Below are 18,525 nucleotides of genomic sequence, written 5' to 3'. Positions count from 1 at the left end.
GGGTTCTCTGAGGTGGACTTGGGCCACAACCTCCAGGTCTCTGCTTGGGGCCGTAGACCCTGTGATGTGTTGGGTCCAGCAGGACTGGCATTGATTCAGGGTCTGGGGTAGTTCCCTCTCCCCATGGTCAGCTCTCCTATAAAATAGCCATGGGTCCTTCCCCAAGGGGACCTGGGTTCCCCTAAACCGAGGGGCCATAGGCCTGTGAGCTGGCTTAGGTGAAGAGCTGAGAGAGGCCGCGCCTCTGCACTGTGGTCATCAGGCCAGCTTTCTGTCTCTGCCCTGAGCCTTTCTGGCATGTGGAGTTGGGGCTGAGCAGCCTGCCTGTCTTTTTCTCCCTTGGCCTCTGCCGCAGCTCCATCTGGTCTAGACTGCTCTGATTGGCATCTCATGCCTGCGCCCACTGTATCTCTGGAGCTCACGGCCGGCGAGCCCCTGACACCCCCACTTCTCAACACCCTCTTCCTGTTGGGGCAGCAGCCTGTTGTGATGCTGGCACCACCTCCTGCTGCCTCCTGGCCAGCAGAGCTTGTCAGAGGCGCGGGTGCCCCTCACGAATGCCTGGAGGATAAGAGACCTGATGTCATCCTTATCTTGCTCATCAGCCTTGCCGCCTTCTGCAGTCAGTCTCTGCCCCTGCACGCTCAGGAGCTGCAATCTGTACATGGTGCCATCCCTAAGGCGTTTAAAAGGCCATCGAGGAAGATATTTTTAGGCCCAGATTTTCAGGCATCCTGTCGTGCACCCCGAGGCATACCTGCATCAGGTGAGCGCCCAGTGAGGCTGTCGTTTGTCCTCATCCCTCCTGCTCAGCTCCTACCAGACTCAGAGATGGCTGCAGGCTCTAAAAATAGCCCCATCTTAATGTACTGCTTGTGCAGCCTGGAAGCCTCCTCCTCCTCCAGCTGGGGATCAGATTAAGTCCCCCAGGCAGGGCATTGTTCACCCTTTAGCCGGCCTGACTGGAGCTACTATTCATGCTCACAAAGGCTCTAATCTCCTTTGAATTCCTGTAAGCCTTTTGCCTGGTAATCCCTTCCAGCAGGCAGCACAGGCGGTCACGAATATGCCTCCATCCCTTCATTTTGCCCTGATTATCTCTTTATCTCTTTAAGGGTCTTTAGCTTTTGTGTTAACATGTAAAAAGTAGGTAGTGGCATCAAATTGGCTTTAAAGACACAACTTGGAATTTTCTCTTTCAAAGCAGGGGGCTGTTATGGGAGTCAGGAGGCTCCATTCATTCTGGACATCAGTGCTAATGAGCCGTTTGAACTTGGAAAATCAGTGGCTTCACTGGGCCTCAGTTTCCTCATTTGTGAAATGAGGGGGCTGTGTTCATTCAGCATGATATCGGAGTTCCCTTCCAGCCCAGGTATCCTGTGGTTTTCTGACTTCTGTCGGCACAGACGTGGTGTCTGTGGGCAGTGCTGCTGTGGTTTGTGCCATAGGCCTGGTTTTATGTGGCAGCCTTAAGCCCTGCCCTCTGCTGGCTCCTACTCATTGTGATATTAATTCGGCACAGGAAGTTACATTTTCAGGACCCCAGTTCAGGAGTGTGTGAAAAACATAGATAAAAGATGAAATGCCTCCCTGCTTATTACAGCATTTTCCTTCTAAAGATCAGGTTTTCCTTCTTAAAAGCTCCTTAGTTTCTTTGATGGCTGCTGGATGTGTGTTGAACACTCTTTTGGGATCCAACAGCTACAGAAATCCTCAGAGTTTCAGAGCCGATGAGTGTGTCTCCATGGGTGCTTCTTCCTTAGTGCTGTTTACCTTCCATTTCATCTGCCTCTGAGGATATGGAGAGTTTCTGGAGGTACGAATGCCTACCGTATTTCCTGAACCCCAAGCACACTCCTTATTCAGCAACGTGTGCAGCTCTGTTCATTTCTTTGGGTGGCAATGCCAGAGACACCTCCTGTCTGCACACACCTCTAATGTTCTCTAATCTTCCTCAGGGTGATTTCTGGTGTTCACATTCTTTACTAAGGCATTTTGAACTCATCTTGTACCCACCAGATTTTCAGACTAAATTCTAGAAGGGCAATTTTATAATCTTTTGGAAAATCTAAGTACATTTTTCATACACTAGAAATTTCATTAATTTTATTTTCCTTTTATTTACCAATTTTTAGAAAAATGCATTGAGGCCAGGTACGGTGGCTCAAGCCTGTAATCCCAGCACTTTGGGAGGCCGAGGTGGGTGGATCACGAGGTCAGGAGTTCGAGACCAGCCTGACCAACATGGAGAAACCCCGTCTCTACTAAAAATACAAAAATTAGCTGGGCGTGGTGGTGGCGCCTGCAATCCCAGCTACTCGGGAGGCTGAGGCAGGAGAGTCGCTTGAACCCGGGAGGCGGAGGTTGCAGTGAGCCGAGATGGCGGCACTGCGCTCCAGCCTGGGCGACAGAGTGAGACTCCATCTCAAAAAAAACAAAGGGAAGAAAAGTGCATTGGTTCCGTAGTGTTTTGCAAAGGAACGGGGTGAGGGTGTCTTCGTGTGTCACATGACCTTGCACGTGGCTAACACCGTTGATGCTTCCACCCACTGCAATTCCCTTTTTTGATCTGTCCTGCCCCAAGGAAGCCTCCTGTGGCCCCTGCTTTTGACACTTCCCTAGCAGTGCTGGGAGCTTCCTTATTTGCCATACACAGGAAAGCCTTTATTTATCCAGTTCTTCTGGGGCATGGCAAGCTGAAGATGATTAGGACATTCATTACAATATGGAAGCAGCTTGGGTATGCATCAAGGCTAATAAGCCGGATGAACGGATAAAGAAACATGATACAAATAGAGCACTGCTCAGCCCTAAGAAGGAAGGAAATCCTGCCATTTGCAGCAACATGGATGAACCTAGAGGTCTTCAGTGAAACAAGCCCAGCACAGTCAGACACCACGCAATCTCACTGATACGCAGAATCTAAAAATACTGAAGTCACAGAAGCAGAGTAGAAGGTGAGACCAGAGGCTGGCCGGAGGGCAGATGGGGAAAAGGGAGATGTTGGTGAAAGGATACAAAGTTTCAGTTAGGTGGAGAAATGAGTTCTAGAGATCTATTGGATGTCTTGGTGACTACAGTTAGTAGCAATGTATCATGGTAACTGAAGTTATTAGCATTGTATCATATACTTGAAAATTGTTAAGAGAGTAGATTTCAAGTGTCTTCACAACAAAAAATAAGTATGCAAATATGAATTGGCTTAACTTAGCCATTCCACAATGTATACACATATCAGAACATTATGTTGTATACTATAAATATATGCATTTTTAAATTTGTCAAATAATAAGAAAGTTCATGTTGCTGCAGCATCATTTGTTGGGACACAGAGCCATCTGGAAATACTGGGTTCCATGCCTCTGTGTGCTATTATCGGGGCAAGGAAACTGACAGAGGAGCTGGGTCCAGCACTGTGCTGCTTCCTGGGGAAGGTGCTGGCCGCACGGTGCTGCTTCCTGGGGAAGGTGCTGGCCGCACTGTGCTGCATGCTCTTGCTGCATGAACCCGGCACACCCGGGTGGTGTGGTGTGATGTGGATAGGAGATCCTGGGTCCACTCCTGCTTGTTGCATAGTGCGGTTCTGTGGCTTCTCTGATTATGTGCGTTTGTGGTGGTGGGGCCATTGCGGGGTGGTCTCTGGTCAGGGCATCAGGTTGCTGGCTTTGTTTTTGCAGCCAAGAAAGGCAAAGTCATACTTGGAATAAGTATCGGGTGAACCCCTTCCCGTTCTCAGGATGGAAGGGGCCCTAGGCATCACCTTGCCGCATGCAACACCATGAGTCTCCAGGTTCTCAGTCTTTTTCCTTCCAGGCTTCTAACCAGTCACCAGGCAGTTGGTCATGCCCTTGAGCATGGGCCACTTTTTGCCCGCTGTGGGGATGGCCAGAGCAGTGCTGGGAGCCCTGCCTTTCTTCACAATCACCTTTCCCTCCATGCTCTTCCAGCCCTCTCCTGAGTGTAGCCATCTGACAGTGCCTGCCCATGTCTGGCTTATGCCCTCTCCTGAACTCATTGATCTATAAAGCAGCTCAGGTCTCTTCTCCTTCTTCAGCTAAAAGTACAGGACTCCCACATGGCCACAGGCATGAGTGCAGGGAGGGTCCGGGGCGGGGAGGTCATGTATGGTTTGGGCACCCACCATGCAGCTTTCTGGTGCCCTCTGGTCCTGCCTGACTCTGTCCTGTGTGCGCCGTCTCTACTTTGTAGTAAATCACTGCTGGCCCTGCCCAACCCTGTGACCTGGTGGCTATGACTGAGCTCTTCTCATGAGTGACACCTGGCACTTGGTGCCCCATGGTCAGGAGCTCCGTTATCAGGACCTGGAAGCATGGTCACAGCTGTTTATCAAAGATGTGGTTCTGTGCTGCAGATGGCATGGCTTGCTCCAGAGCCCCAGGACCACATGGTGACTCCACCCAGGCTCTCCACAAAGTCCACACTGCATGCTTTCTACCACTGACAACATGCTTTCTACCACCGACAACATGCTTTCTACCACCGACAACATGCTTTCTACCACCGACAACATGCTTTCTACCACCGACAACATGCTTTCTACCACCGACAACATGCTTTCTACCACCGACAACATGCTTTCTACCACCGACAACATGCTTTCTACCACCGACAACATGCTTTCTACCACCGACAACATGCTTTCTACCACTGACAACATGCTTTCTACCACCGACAGCTTCCACACCAGCAGGTCTACTAGGCGTCCCCAGAGGCGGGGCTGCCTCTCCCCAGCCTGATCTTGCTGCAGTGCCCTCTTAGCCTAAGCTGGCAGCTTTACGTGCTACCCCAGCATCTGGGCTGGCCCAGCCTTCCTAGGTGTGTAACATGCCACCTCTAGAATGAAGAGGCCTGCCGGGCATTGCAGCGTCATTTCTGCTTTTGCTCTGGAGGGTAGGTCCTGGTGTCCTCAGCAGAAGTAACAGGTCCTGGAATCACCATAGCCTGTGTCTCCTGCCGTCTTGCCAAGGTCTTCTGCATGCTCCTCCTACTTCGTCACTGTGATGTCATGAATGCAGTGGGTCCGTGTGATGTTCTCTGGGCTGCCCAGACCTCTTTGAACTATATTATGGTAGAAAATGGGAGACCAGCACAGCTCTGTGGCAAGAGTGTATACTGTTTTCCTTTGCTCATGAATGCGGATGGTTTTCTCATCTTCTTTCTTCATTGGGATAGGACAGGATGCATTTGGTGGTCCGTGTGCACACATCATGTGCCTAAGGGCCTGGGAATCTGCTCTAACAAACAAGACTCCATGGCTGGCACTGTGGATCTGAGCAGGCTCCTGCTTTGCTGAGCTGAGAGTCATCCACAGTCATTCTCCAGGGCCCATTGGCTTTCTGCAGAAGCCAGTGGTGAATTCAGCAAAGCCACACCCACTTCATATCCTTGATCCTTACAGTAAGCACAGATCTCTGCCACTCTTTGATGGGATGGGGAGCGCAGTTTCAGAGGCTTCTATGTGACCTTCCCATTAACTCCACGGGCCACAGACCCAATATGGACTTGTCATAAACTGCCCAGTATGTCAATCCTATTTGACCTTAACAGACCCTGGAATTGCCCACTGGGTGCATCCATAGACCCAACGGATCTGCGGTAAGCCAGGCTTTGCCTAGGACTTTACTTATTATCTGGTGTCCCCATGCCCCACTCGGGCCAGAGGACACTGGGACACTTTGGGTTGCTGGGCCTCTGTGCGTGTCTTTGTGTTCAGCAGACCTGGAAATGTGTGGGAATTACCCTTTGCCCAGGGAATGGCATTCAGGAAATGGCAGTGGGTCCCTTTGGTACAGACTGGGGTAATTGTTGCAGTGTACACCTGCCCTAGGGTTGCAGGTTCCTAACTCGTGGGGAATCAGACCATCTTTATAGTCAGTGAGTTCCAGCTCTGAAGCTGGCTCCAATCTGGAGCTGGGTAAGGGATCATGACTGTGAGTGGGGTGACTTCCCTCAGCCTTCCGCTCATTCATTCTTGTTTTCTTTTTAATATGTATGTGTGCTATGTATGTTTGCATGCCTGTGTGCATGTGTCAGGCAGGCAGTACTCTCCTTGCATGCCTGTCTATTTCGCCGCTTGGAATACCATCTCCATTAACTGTCTCCACAGCCCTCTGCCAGTTGAGCTTCCTTGGCCGGCACTCTGGTCTCGATGGTCATTATGATAATCGCTACCCCCTGACTTCTGGCAGTTACATCCCGTCACCCGACCACAATTACTTGGGGCTGGGTTTCACCACCCGAGTCAGAAAGCGGCCACAAGGCTTATTATTAACAAGCCAAGCTTTGTGACAGCTTCTTCTAAGAGTGGAATTATTGGGTCATCTGGTAAGTGAATGTTCAACTACAAAAGTGTTTTCCAAAATGTGTGTACTGTTTTACACTCTTTTTTACAATCTGTGAGAGATCCAGTTACTGTACATCTTTGCCAATACTTGCTACTGTTGGTCTTTTTTAAATGAAAATTTCACCATTCTAGTAAGGTGTGTGGTGAATCTCATTTGGTTTCACTTTGCCTTCTTCCAATTATTAATCATGTTGAGCATCTTTTCTAGTGCTTGTTGAACATTCATATGTTTTCTTTTATGAAGTGTCTGATTTGGTGTTAGGTACATTTTAAAAAACTAAGGGTTGTTTCATTATTAAGCTGTAGGAGCTCTTTATATACATTCTGGATACAGGCCCTTTGTCAGATGTATATATTATGAATATCTCCCCCTGGTCTCCCTCCCTCCCTCCCTCCCTCCCTCCCTCCCTCCCTCCCTTCCTTCCTTCCTTTTTTTTTGGTTTTTGTTTTTGATGGAGTCTCGCTCTGTTGCCCAGGCTGTAGTGCAGTGGCGCAATCTCAGCTCACTGCAACCTCCACCTCCCAGATTCAAGCAATTCTCTTGCCTCAGCCTCCTGAGTAGCTGGGATTATAGGTGCCCACCACCATATCCAGCTCATTTTTGTATTTTTAGTAGAGATGGGGTTTCACCATGTTGGCCAGGCTGCTCTCAAACTCCTGACCTCATGATCTGCCTGCCTTGGCCTCCCAAAGTGCTGGGATTACAGGCGTGAGCCACCACGCCTGGCCAGTGCTTCATTTCTTTAATAGTGTCTTTCTAACAGCAGAGTTTTTAATTTTGATTTTAAAGAAGTTATAAATGTTGATGAAGTCCAATTAATAGGGTCTTTTGGTGAATAGAAGTTCTTAATTTTAATAGATTCTATGTTATTGTCTTTTTCTGTATGATCCAGCTTTTTTTCCCCTGCCATTTAAGAAATCTTTGCTTGTTCCAAGGTTGAGAAGATATTCTACTATGTATTCTAGAAAAGATTTGTATTATTTTATCTTTACATCTTTATCAGTCTATCTGGAATTGGTTTTTGAGTATGTGATGAGGTAGGATACAAGTTTCTTTTCTTTCATATGGATATACAATTGATCCAGCATCATTTATTGAAAAGACCATCCTTTCTCCACTCTGAGTGTTATTTTTCTAGTAAATCAAGTGACCATCTTTCTAAGGGTCTGTTTCTTTCCAGCTTCCAAAACTTCATTGCTCTTCTTATCCTTGTGGGTTTATGTTTTTAAAAGAAAATAGAAACAAAAACCCCTCTTTGTTACAACATTAGAAAGGTTTCAGAATGAAAGTTTTCAGAATGAAAGGTTTCAGAGTGAAAGTTGAAGTGAGTGTAGGAAGTTGAAGTGAGTGTAGGAAGTTGAAGTGAGTGTAGGAAGTTGAAGTGAGTGTAGATTCTCTTAACGATATTTTCTGGGAGGTTCCTCCATTGCCTTCTCTACTCTATGAAGTTGATGGACTCTGGGGAGAGAGGTGAATAGCGCTAGACGAACTGGTTATGTGGAAACTTCGCTGTCCAACTAGTCACTTAAATATCATCTCTGGTGTAGGCTTTGAAGGAAGGTAGCTTACCTGAGAGTGGAAAATCTTATTTCACATGCACCACTTTTGCTTTATTGAGGGCAACATGGAGTTTGGCGAGCTGGCAGTTACAGGAAAGTCACTTTGTTTACACCTGAAAAGAATTTGCCAAAGAAGGAATTTGTTGGGGATGTGGTGGGGAGTGTCTGCCATTAATAATTTCTTCCACAGAATAGCTGTTTTTACTATACCCTCCCTTTGTCATCTTATATATTGCATTCATTTTGAAGTACAGCCACAATTTAGTGCTCCTTTTATTAGTTCTAACATTTGTAAGATTAGACATGTATTTTTCTGCCATTTAGAAAGATTAAGATAATCTCCACCTCGTTGGGTTAGTGTGTGCTGGTGGGTTAGGCATTCCGTTTTTTCTTTCCTACTCTAAATTGCCGACTTTCTCTTAGGTTATTTGCGTGTTTCCAGGAGTGCCATTGCCAATCTCATGAGCTCTACAGAAGACCGTGTAACTGAAAATTTCAGCAAAATAAATAAATAAATAAATAAATAAATAAATAAATAAAATTCTCATGTAGACGGAACTGTCTGTACACTCCATTTTTGTAAAGTTGGAAATGTTAACATTGTATGAGTATATGATGAAGGATTTTTTTTTTCTTTAAGCCACAATTGCGTGTTCTGTTAGACCCAACATGGTATATAAAATGGGCACTGAATTTGGAATCAGAAAATCCTGGTTGAAATCTTAATCTTTTAACTTCGTATCATTCGATCATGGTTAACAATGGTAATAATAATATTCACAAAGCTAGATATTTTGTCATTGAGTTCGTTGCTGCATTTCTTGGTTGATTAGTTGATATTCAGATTGCAGGAGCATCATCATTATCAGTAAGTGATACATTTTCGATTGTAACATAAGGTCATTGTTATTTTGTAATGCCATACTGTTTTTCTTCTTGACTACTCATGGGATGTTTTTTTGTTCTAACACAATATATAATATTTTTATATTCTTCACTTGATGTAAGTTGATGATTTAATGTTGAATCCTGTTTGCTATTTTACTACTATTCATTAAAGGCCATCTTTAAAAGGGAGAGGTGTTTAGCACATATTCAATTTAAAACTAAATGGAAAGCAAATTCGGAAAGGATTTATCTTCAAGAATTCAATGTTAAATCTAATTTTTAAAAAAACTTATATTGAGAAATTTTCTAGAGAGTCAGAGACCTAGAGCCTGGCACCTTCCCTGAAAACAAGTGACCCCAGTCTTTCTAATGCAAGTTGAGTCTCTTTATCCACAAAGTAGCTTTTCTAGGTACTCTAGATTCCTGGAGCATCTTAAAAATAAAGAGTGTCAAGACTCAGGGAGACCGAACAGCCACCAGCAGGCCCACGTAAGGATGGGACTCCCATTTCTAGGAGAAGGGGCTGTATTGATGACACGGTGAGGCGGGGCTGCTGCCTGTTGTGTGCCGGGGCTCCAGGCCTCAGCCTGCAATGCCTCTGAATGGCGTTACCTTCCAGTCCCAGACACTCATCACTTTAGGTAAACTGAGGCAGAATAACATGAGTGACAGGATTTCCAAATGGAATATTGCTCAGTGTGCTTAATAGTCATTTAAGGTGATCTCATACAGCTATGGGGAGAACACCCATTTAATGCCAACCTTAGACACCAGCTGCATGTGTGGTGATTATATCTTTAGTCCCCAATTTCACTCCCTTTTTTGAAGAACTATTGAAGAAGAACGGAAGGAAATCGATTTTGAGGGAATTGAATTTTCTTTTGAAACAGCATGATGGTGTTTAAAACAAAGAGAAAGTGAGCGAACAGGATGCCGATGACGGACCGTGCCGGGTTCTGCCTGCCGACTCAGGCTGTGCTTCTCCCTGCTCTGTCTTTGCTGCCTGCAGTCATAAATATTTTAAAGAGCAGATGCGCCCTGCTTATGGATTTGTGTAAATGTGGGTGTGCTGTCTGCAGAATGCGGGGCACACCGTGCTCTGTTGACATTATCCATTATGCTCTGTTGCTCAGCTTCAGACAGCAAAGTCCTGACATGTGCAGCCGTGTGGAGGATGCCGAAGGAATTGGAATCAGGCAGCCACGAGTCCCCCGATGATTCATCCAGCACGGCGCAGACCCTGGAGCTGCTCTGTCACCTTGACAACACAGCCCACAGCAACATGGCCTGGTAGGACTTTGCATATTTCATGCGCCCAGAATGAGCCTGCAGGTTGGCCAGGTGCAGGAGCTTGTGCAGATTCCTTTGCAGGAGCCACCATCCACACTTCAAAAACGCTCCTTTCTTTTAAAAAGCTGCTAGCATTTGATTTTTAATTTTAGTCCCCATGCTTTCCAGATTAGCCACATTGACGGAAATGTAGCAAGCGCGCCTGCATCCCCTCTTTCTCCTCTTCATCTCAGAGGAGTGTTGCCCACGGGGACCTGCCAGAGGGTAAAGGGTCAGGCGCCGCACTGCCCTCGGGTGCTGTGTGGCTTTTCAGCTTGGTCAGTGTGCGTCGAATCATACTCGCACGTAAATTATTTACCACTTCAGGTTGCAGCCTATAATCCCTTCCTCCTGTGGACAAAGCATGAATGCACAGTGTGCATATGGGGCTGCGTGCCCGAGCCCGCCCCTGTATGGCATGTGGCGTGTCATTCACGTGGCTCCCTGGCCAGTGGCTACTTCATGAGGTTGGAGGCCTGGCTGTGTCCACCCACTGGTCGTTCCCAGGGACCTCTCCACGGCAGTCAGAGCTGCTCTCTGAAGGCCCTGAGGCCTTGGTAAAAATTAAGAAGCCACATTTTCTAAAGGAGATTGCGGGGGCATAATGTTGTTATGAGTGTTGACAATAATGATAGTGATCGTCTCACTTAATGCAGTAACATGTGCACATGCGTGTGTGTCTGCAAGAGACTCATCGTTTGTACAGTGACTTCTGTCTAGTCAGTTCTACCAATTAAATCAATTTAATACAACAAATACTTATTAAACACCTGCTACACAAACCCTGCCAGGCTCCAGGGACACCAAGGTGACAAGTTAGAGGACCCGGCCTCCGAGAGTCATGATCTCCATGGGGAGACCCTGCATGTACACAGCTAACTGTGGGTGGGACCAGCCATGATGCACCCGAAATCATTACGGACTGTGCGCTGTGGCCCCGGAGGGAGCAGGCATTAATTGTTATTAGAGGAACTGAAGAGGGATGTGCTTATGAGATGGTGTTTGGAACGGGGACCGAGGACCAGCTCAGGTTTCCTTCGTCAGGTATGGAGGAGAGCAGTGCTGTAGGTCAGGCTGTCTGTGGCTCCGGATGCTCTCTGTGTATCAGTTTGTGGTGGAATTATTATTATTATTATTATTTATTTATTTTTGAGACGGAATCTCGCTCTGTCTCCCAGGCTGGAGTGCTGTGGCGTGATCTCGGCTCACTGCAAGCTCCGCCTCCCGGGTTCACGCCATTCTCCTGCCTCAGCCTCCGGAGTAGCTGGGACTACAGGCGCCCACCACCATGCCCGGATAATTTTTTGTATTTTTAGTAGAGACGGGGTTTCACCATGTTAGCCAGGATGGTCTTGATCTTCTGACCTTGTGATCCGCCCACCTCCGCCTCCCAAAGTCCTGGGATTACAGGTGTGAGCCACTGCGCCCGGCTGGTGGAATTATTTGTATACTTGCTGTGCTTCTACCAGTGGATATTTCTTCTTGCGGAGATGCTCTGAGTATTAAAATCACAGCCAGTCTTGCACAGTAAGGGGAGGCAGATGGAGAGTCCCAAAGTCCCCAGGAGTGATTGCCTCTGTGCTGTCACTGCCTGCCCGAATGCAGGATCTCTGGGCAAACCACACTGCACTGTTCCACATTTCAAATCATGGCCACATCCCCAGCAAATAGACATTTGTGCACATCTGTGTGGTGCACACGTGAGCACATGTGTGTATGTGTTAATGTGTGTACACATTGCAGGAGACACTGGCACCAGGGAGCAGATGAGTGAGACTCTGTGCAGGTCAGTGGTCATGTTAGGGAGGTTAGCATGTGTAGAGGATGACAGTCCTGCTGGGATGTGCAGAGACAGCTGAGCTCAGAAAAGGGACGTTGGCCTTCGCCCTCCCTGGGGACAAGGAGCTGTCAGACTGCTTCTCAACTTCCCACCTTGTGCAGACACTGTCACATACACTGTATGCAAAGACAGGCCACACGGGTGTGTGTCATGGGGAACCAATTATTAGATTGTAATGTTACATTGCATTGTATGTACATACACTTATGAACATAGTTGTTGAAGGCTGGGTGCAGTGGCTCACACCTGTAATCCCAGCACTTTGGGAGGCCGAGGTGGGTGGATCACCTCAGGTCAAGAGTTCAAGACCAGCCTGGCCAACATGGCGAAACCCCATCTCTGCTAAACATACAAAAATTAGCCGGATGTGGTGGCATGTGCCTGTAGTCCCAGCTACTTGGGTGGCTGAGGCAGGAGAATCACTTGAATCTGGGAGGCGGAGGTTGCAGTGAGCTGAGATCATGCTACTGCACTCCAGCCGGGGTGAGAGAGTGAGACTCTGTCTCAAAACAAAACAAAACAAAAAACAAAACAAAAGAAATTGTTGATATTAAACAGGCAAATTCAACTATCTTGAACTATCTACCTTGGAATGCCATTTACTCTGATTTTGCCTCTATTGTTTAAAGCATTTCTTGAATTCTATTTTGTTATCCAATATATTATTGCATATTCTTTTTTTTCTTAAGCTTTTTATTTTGAGGTTGTAAATTCACATGGAGTTGTAGGAATAACAGAGAGATCCCATGTATCCTTCAGCCAGTTTTCCCCAAGAGTAACGTTGCATAACTATTGTACAGTATCACAAACAGGAAACTGGCATTGATACAGCCCCCTGCACTTACACAGATTCCACCTGTTCATATGCATTTGTGTGTGAACACTGGCTTCTGTGCCATTTACTGTGTGTGTGGGTTTGTGTAGCCACCACCAGAGTCAAGGCACAGAACAACTCCAGCCCTGGGTCCTTTGCGTTACCTTATATTTATAGCCACAGCCACCTTCCTTCCCCTCTGAGGCCTTAGCCCCTGGCCACCCCGAATCTGTACTCTATCTCTGTATTGTTCTTTGGAGAAGGTTCTATAAATGGAATCACACAGTGTAACCTTTGATAACTGGTGTTCTTCACTTAGCTTGATTCCCTGGAGGTTGAGTTGCTGCTTCATTTTCAAGTTTGGGTTCCAGCCGCCACGTGTGCGGGTCAGTGGCCGGTTCCTCTTTGCTGCTGTGGGATATTCCATGGCATGACGCACCACGGTTTGTTAAGCACTGACCTATTGAAGCTCATCTGGGTTTTTCCTTGTTTTTGGCGATTATGACTACAGTTGTGGTAACTATTAACGAACAGGATTTTGCATGAACAGGAGGTTTTATTTCTCTCGGCTCAGTTAGTTTTGTACGGAGCTGCTGCATGTGTGAGCCATGACAGAGCATGAGGGCCCTCCTTTCTGCATCCTCCCCAGCATTTGGTGTCATCTGGCGTGTTCTTTTAAGTGTCTTCCATGGCGTGAAAGTGTTGCAATTAGACAGGGAATTTGATTTTGGGGAACGTCGGCCTGGTGAATACAGCACAGGTGAAGGCCACCCTTTGGGGTCAGACTCCAGGTGCTTGGTGGTAGTTTTGTTTGCCTCCTTTTGGCACATAATTGGCAGCAAGAACAGCTCCAGGAAATGTTTACTGCACAAAGCTTCTGGCCAGCAGGGAGTGCCTGAGAATGCCACACGGTTCCCCACACCCATGTTGCTACCGCTCCAGCCACTGTCACGGCCGCCATGGGTGTGCCCTACAAACTAGAGGCGTGCCCCACACCCCAGGGAATGGTGTAAGGGGCTCCTGTCCTCCTGGCCATTTCAGCTTTTGCCTGTCTGGAGCAACCCGATGTCCTAATTTCGGTCACCTCTCCTGTGTCTGTTTTCAGCCCTCCAACAAGCAGAGGCTGAGCAGAGCACCCCTCCAGTTGCCCTTAGCTCCTGTTAGTGGGAACAGTGAAGGCTAAGGAAGGAACTTATAGAGTCTTGTGACCCGGCGTACCGCCCTGAACACTAATCAGACGTGCTCCAGAGCCCCGCAGCCTATGGAAGCAGACAGAGACTGGCCGGGAAGTACTGAGCCCGGTTTCTCGTCCTCACCTGCTCCTCGGGGGCAGTAGGGTCACGAGGAAGTCACTCATCTCTCTAGCTCAAACCTTCATCCCTGAAGCGGAGATGACGTTGCTCAGCTGATGCTTATGTGTCAGGGCCTCTACATGGTGTCCCCCAAGAGTCCAGCTCTGTAAAATATTTGAAGAGATTTATTCTGAGCCGAATATGAGTGTGGCCCGTGACCCAGCCCTCAGGGCGTCCTGGGAACATGTGCCCAAGGTGGTGGGGGTGAAGTGTGGCTTTCTACATTTTAGGGAGGCACGAGACATTCATCAAATACATTTAAGAAATACATCGGTTTGGTCCAGAAAGGGGGGACAACTCAAAGCGGGAGGCTTCCAGACTGTAGGTAAATGTAAACATTTTCTGGTTAACAATTGGTTGAATTTGTCTAAAGACCTGAGATCAACTGAAAGGAGTGTCTGGGTTAAGATAAAGGACTGTGGAGACCCAAGTTCTTACTTGCAGAGGAAACCTTCAGTTAGCAGCTTCAGAGAGAACAGGCCGTAAAATGTTTCCCGTCAGACTTAAAGCCTGTGTCGATGTTGATGCCGGAGAGGCAAAATGAGGCACGTCTGATACCCACTTCCCATCCTGTCCTGAAACAGTCTTTCGGGTTAAATTTTAAAAGAGCCCTGACTGGGGAGGAAGTCCATGCAGATGGATGGGTTCTTAGAATGTTTTATTTTTGTTGTGTCCCTTACCATATTTGCTAAGGAAGATCCTAAAAACAAGGCAGTGTCAGGATTCCTTTAAGGCCTCCCCGAGGTCCCCGCCAGCCCTGGTGCTCTGCAGCTCTGCCCGGCAGGAACGGAGGCCCTGAGCTGGGCTAAGAGGAGCTGCCCCGCCACCAGCACCACTTAGACGCTCCTGTCTCAGCCTCGCCTGTTTACCTCCCTCTCAAGTCACCACGCTCCACACCTACCCCGTGATTTCTTGCCATTTTGCCCATTTTGTGTGTGTGTGTGTGTGACAGAGTCTGCCTCTGTCACCCAGGCTGGAGGGCAGTGGTGTGATTTCAGCTCACTGCAACCTCTGTCTCCCGGGTTCAGGCAATTCTCCTGCCTCGGCCTCCTGAGTAGCTGGGATTACAGGTGCCAGCCACCACGCCTGGCTAATTTTTGCATTTTTAGTAGAGATGGGGTTTTGCATATTGGCCAGGCTGGTCTCAAACTCCTGACCTTAAGTGATCTGCCCACCTCGGCCTCCCAAACTGCTGGGATTACAGGTGTGAGCCACCGTGCCCGGCCCATTTTGTCCAATTTTATCTTTCTTCATAGGAGTTATCACTGCTCAGTATTCCCGTCTCTGTTCTCACTCACATGTGGTTTTCTCTGTGGATGCTGAGCCTCTGCAGAAGCTGCTGACTTTGTCAGGTCCAAGGCTGTGTCCTCAGCACCAAGGACAGCACAGGGCAGACACTCCGCGTATTTGAGTGAGAAAGTGAATGCTTTGCAACAACCATATCGTATCGAACCATTCTATGAACCAGGCCCCTTTGCTAGGGTTTTGCATGCGTTACCTCATCCATTTCCCACAGCGATCCTATAAAGTGGGGACTGCCCTTACCCTGTGGCCCCGAGAGGTTAAGGTAAAGTGTTACTCACTCCTCAGAGGGAGTATTCAGGATTCATAGCCAGGTCTCGCCCCAGAACTCCAGAAACACTGGGGTCACCTCCCTGCTGAAGGAACAGAAGGAGCCATTTGTGTTCTTCACAGTGTGATTAAGAAATTGTTTCTGTTCCTGGAAATGTAAATGTATCTTCATGAAAGTAAGTTTTGAGGATGTTTCAGTTTTTCTAACTGGTCCTTTTGGTTGATAAACATCAATAAAGTATGCTGTATATGGGAATTACGCATTTTGAAAATTACAAAATGCCTTTCTTTTCTAACCTGCTTTCCCCTCTCTACCTCTGGTTTGCTGCTTCTTCAGCTATAGTGACTGTGGGAGAGATGGTGGATTCAAGGTAGTAGACCTAGGGTGGAGGCTCTCGTTTCAGATTTGCAGGTAGTTATTTGTAGTGTTCTAACTTTGGGCAAGTCATTTCTGTTGAGGCCTTGTTCCCTTGTGTGTGGAGTGGGGGTGGTTGTGGGGCCTCTGATTCTTTCCAGTTCTACATTTATTAGATATAGAGGACATTTATTTATTTGTTTATTAGATGTAGAGTCTACATTTATTGACTCTTGCTCAGTGCCACATAATTTTGTTTTTAATGAATCAAAATAAGTTACAGACCCTCTTCCCACCCTCCCTTTAGCCTCACAGTGGCTGATGCCCCTGCTACTCCAGCCAAGGCAGCCGGCCTCAGGAGTAGGAACTTACAGAGGGCACGGCCGCAGTCTTCTGGCTGAAAAGGACTTTGGAAATCATTCAGATGAGTTCCCTCTGTGAATGAAGTCAGTTCAGCAGACCGCTGGCCGCCTGGGTGGGATGAAGTCAGTTCCGCAGACCACTGGCTGCCTGGGTGGAACTGGACCGAGCACTCCCTTGGGGGTGCTTTTATCAAATTACACCCATCTAGTGTAATGTTTTAACTATTTTTCAGTATATCTCTCACTGTTATATTTTAGGTTAGCTGCCAGTGTTAGTCTGTTTACATTGCTATAAAGGAATACTGAGACTGGGTAATTTATTTTTTTAAAAAAAAAGAGGTTTATTTGGCTCAGGGTTCTGTAGACTATATAAGCATGGTACCAGCATATGCTCTTGGTGAGGCTTTAGGAAACTTACAACCATCATGGAAGGTGAAGGGAGATCCAGGACATCACATGTTAGGAGAGAGAAGCAGTTGCCCGACTCTTTTAAACAAGCAAATCTTGTGGGAACTAACTGAGCAAGAAAACCTACTCATCTCCAAAGGACGGGTGCTAAGCCTTTCATGAGGAATCCACCCCTGTGATCCAATACCTCCCGCTAGGCCATGCCTCCAACATTGGGATCACATTTCCACGTGAGATTTGGAGGGAACTAACATTCAAACCATATCATTCTGCCTCTGCCCCCAAAGATCTCATGTCCTTCTCACATTGCACAATTCAATCATCCCTTTCCAATAGTCCCCTAAGGTCTTAACTTGTTCCAGCCCCAACTCAAAAATCCAAAGTCTCATTTGAGACTCAAGGTATGGGCTGTAAAATGAAAACCAAGTTATTTATTTTCAAGATACAATGGGGGTGCAAGCATTAGGTAAACATTTTCATTCCAAAAGGAAGACATCAGCCAAAACAAAGGGGCAGCGGACCCCATGCAAGTCTGAAACCTGGCAAGAAAGGCATTAAATGTTAAAGCTCCAACACTGACTCCACGTCCTACGTCCAGAGCACACTGGTATGAGGAGTGGGCTCCCAAAACCTTGGCCAACTGTCCCCATGGCTGCTCACATGGGTTGGAGTTGAGTGCTTTTTGACTTTTCCAGGCTCAGGATTTAAACTGCCTCTGGCTCTACCATTCTTGGGTCTGGAGGGCAGAGCTCCACTAGACAGTGTCCTAATGGGGACTCTGTGGGGGCATCAACCTCACATTTTTCCTAAGCATTACCCTAGCACAGTCTCTCTGCAGTGGCTCCACCCCTGTGGCAGGCTTCTGCCTGGGCACCCAGGCTTTCCCATGCATCCCACGAAATCTGGGGGAAGCTGCCAAGCTTCCTTCACTCCTGCATTCTATGCACCCACAGACTTAGCACCATGTGGAAGTTGCCAGGGTGTATAGCTTGCACCCTTCAGAGCTGTACCTGTGGCTCCTTTGAGCTATGACTGGAGCTAGATGCAGGGAGAAGTGTCCCGAGGCTCTACAAGGAAGCGGGGCCCTGGGCCCTGGGCCTGGCCTGGGAACCCATTCTTTCCTCCTGGACCTTTGGACCTTGGTTGGGAAGGGCTTTCCCCCTCCCAAGATGCCTGAGATGCCTTCAAGGCCTTTTTCCCATTGTCTTGACTATTAGCCCTTGGTTCCCTTTTAGTCATGGAAATCTCTCTTGTTAGAGGTTGCTCCACAGCCCTCTTGGATTCTTCCCCTGAAAATGCTCTTTGCTTCTTTTCTGCTACATGGCCAGGTTGTGACTTTTCCAAACATTTATGCTTTGATTCCCTTCTAAACATAAATACCAACTTTAAGTCATTTATCTGCTCCTGTATCTGATGGTAGGCTGTTAGAAACAGCCAGGCTAGCTCTTGAACACTTTGCTCCTGAGAAATGTCTTCTGCCAGATACTCGAGGTCATTTCTTTTAAGTTCAAACTTCCACAGATTCCCAGGGAGTGGATACAACGCAGCCAAGCTCTTTGCTAAGGCGTAGCAAGGATGACCTTTGCCCCAGTTTCAAATAGCTTCCTCCTTTCCGTCTGAGGCCCCGTCAGGCCTTCCCTGTCCATATTTCTGTAAGCATGTTGGCTACAATCACTTAATA

At 47.5% G+C, this 18,525-nt stretch overlaps 1 protein-coding gene across 4 annotated transcripts in view; it reads left to right on the top strand.

The window, feature by feature from the left end:
• The window catches only part of EIPR1 (EARP complex and GARP complex interacting protein 1), a 173,019-nt gene that overhangs the window by 97,694 nt on the left and 56,800 nt on the right, over positions 1–18,525 (top strand). For 3 of the 4 annotated variants that reach the window (XM_011768755.3, XM_011768754.2, XM_024797894.2), the window contains one exon: positions 9,946–10,102. In XM_011768755.3, coding sequence (XP_011767057.1) covers positions 9,946–10,102 — 157 coding nt within the window. Of the gene's footprint in view, positions 1–626; positions 767–9,945; positions 10,103–18,525 lie in introns of those variants that run through there. The other variant, XM_011768753.3, reaches the window with a different exon arrangement.

This window comes from Macaca nemestrina, chromosome 13 (genome assembly GCF_043159975.1).
Source record: "Macaca nemestrina isolate mMacNem1 chromosome 13, mMacNem.hap1, whole genome shotgun sequence".
NCBI lineage: Eukaryota > Metazoa > Chordata > Mammalia > Primates > Cercopithecidae > Macaca > Macaca nemestrina.
Note: the sequence above shows the minus strand (reverse complement) of the source record. Positions and strands in the feature narration are given on the sequence as shown.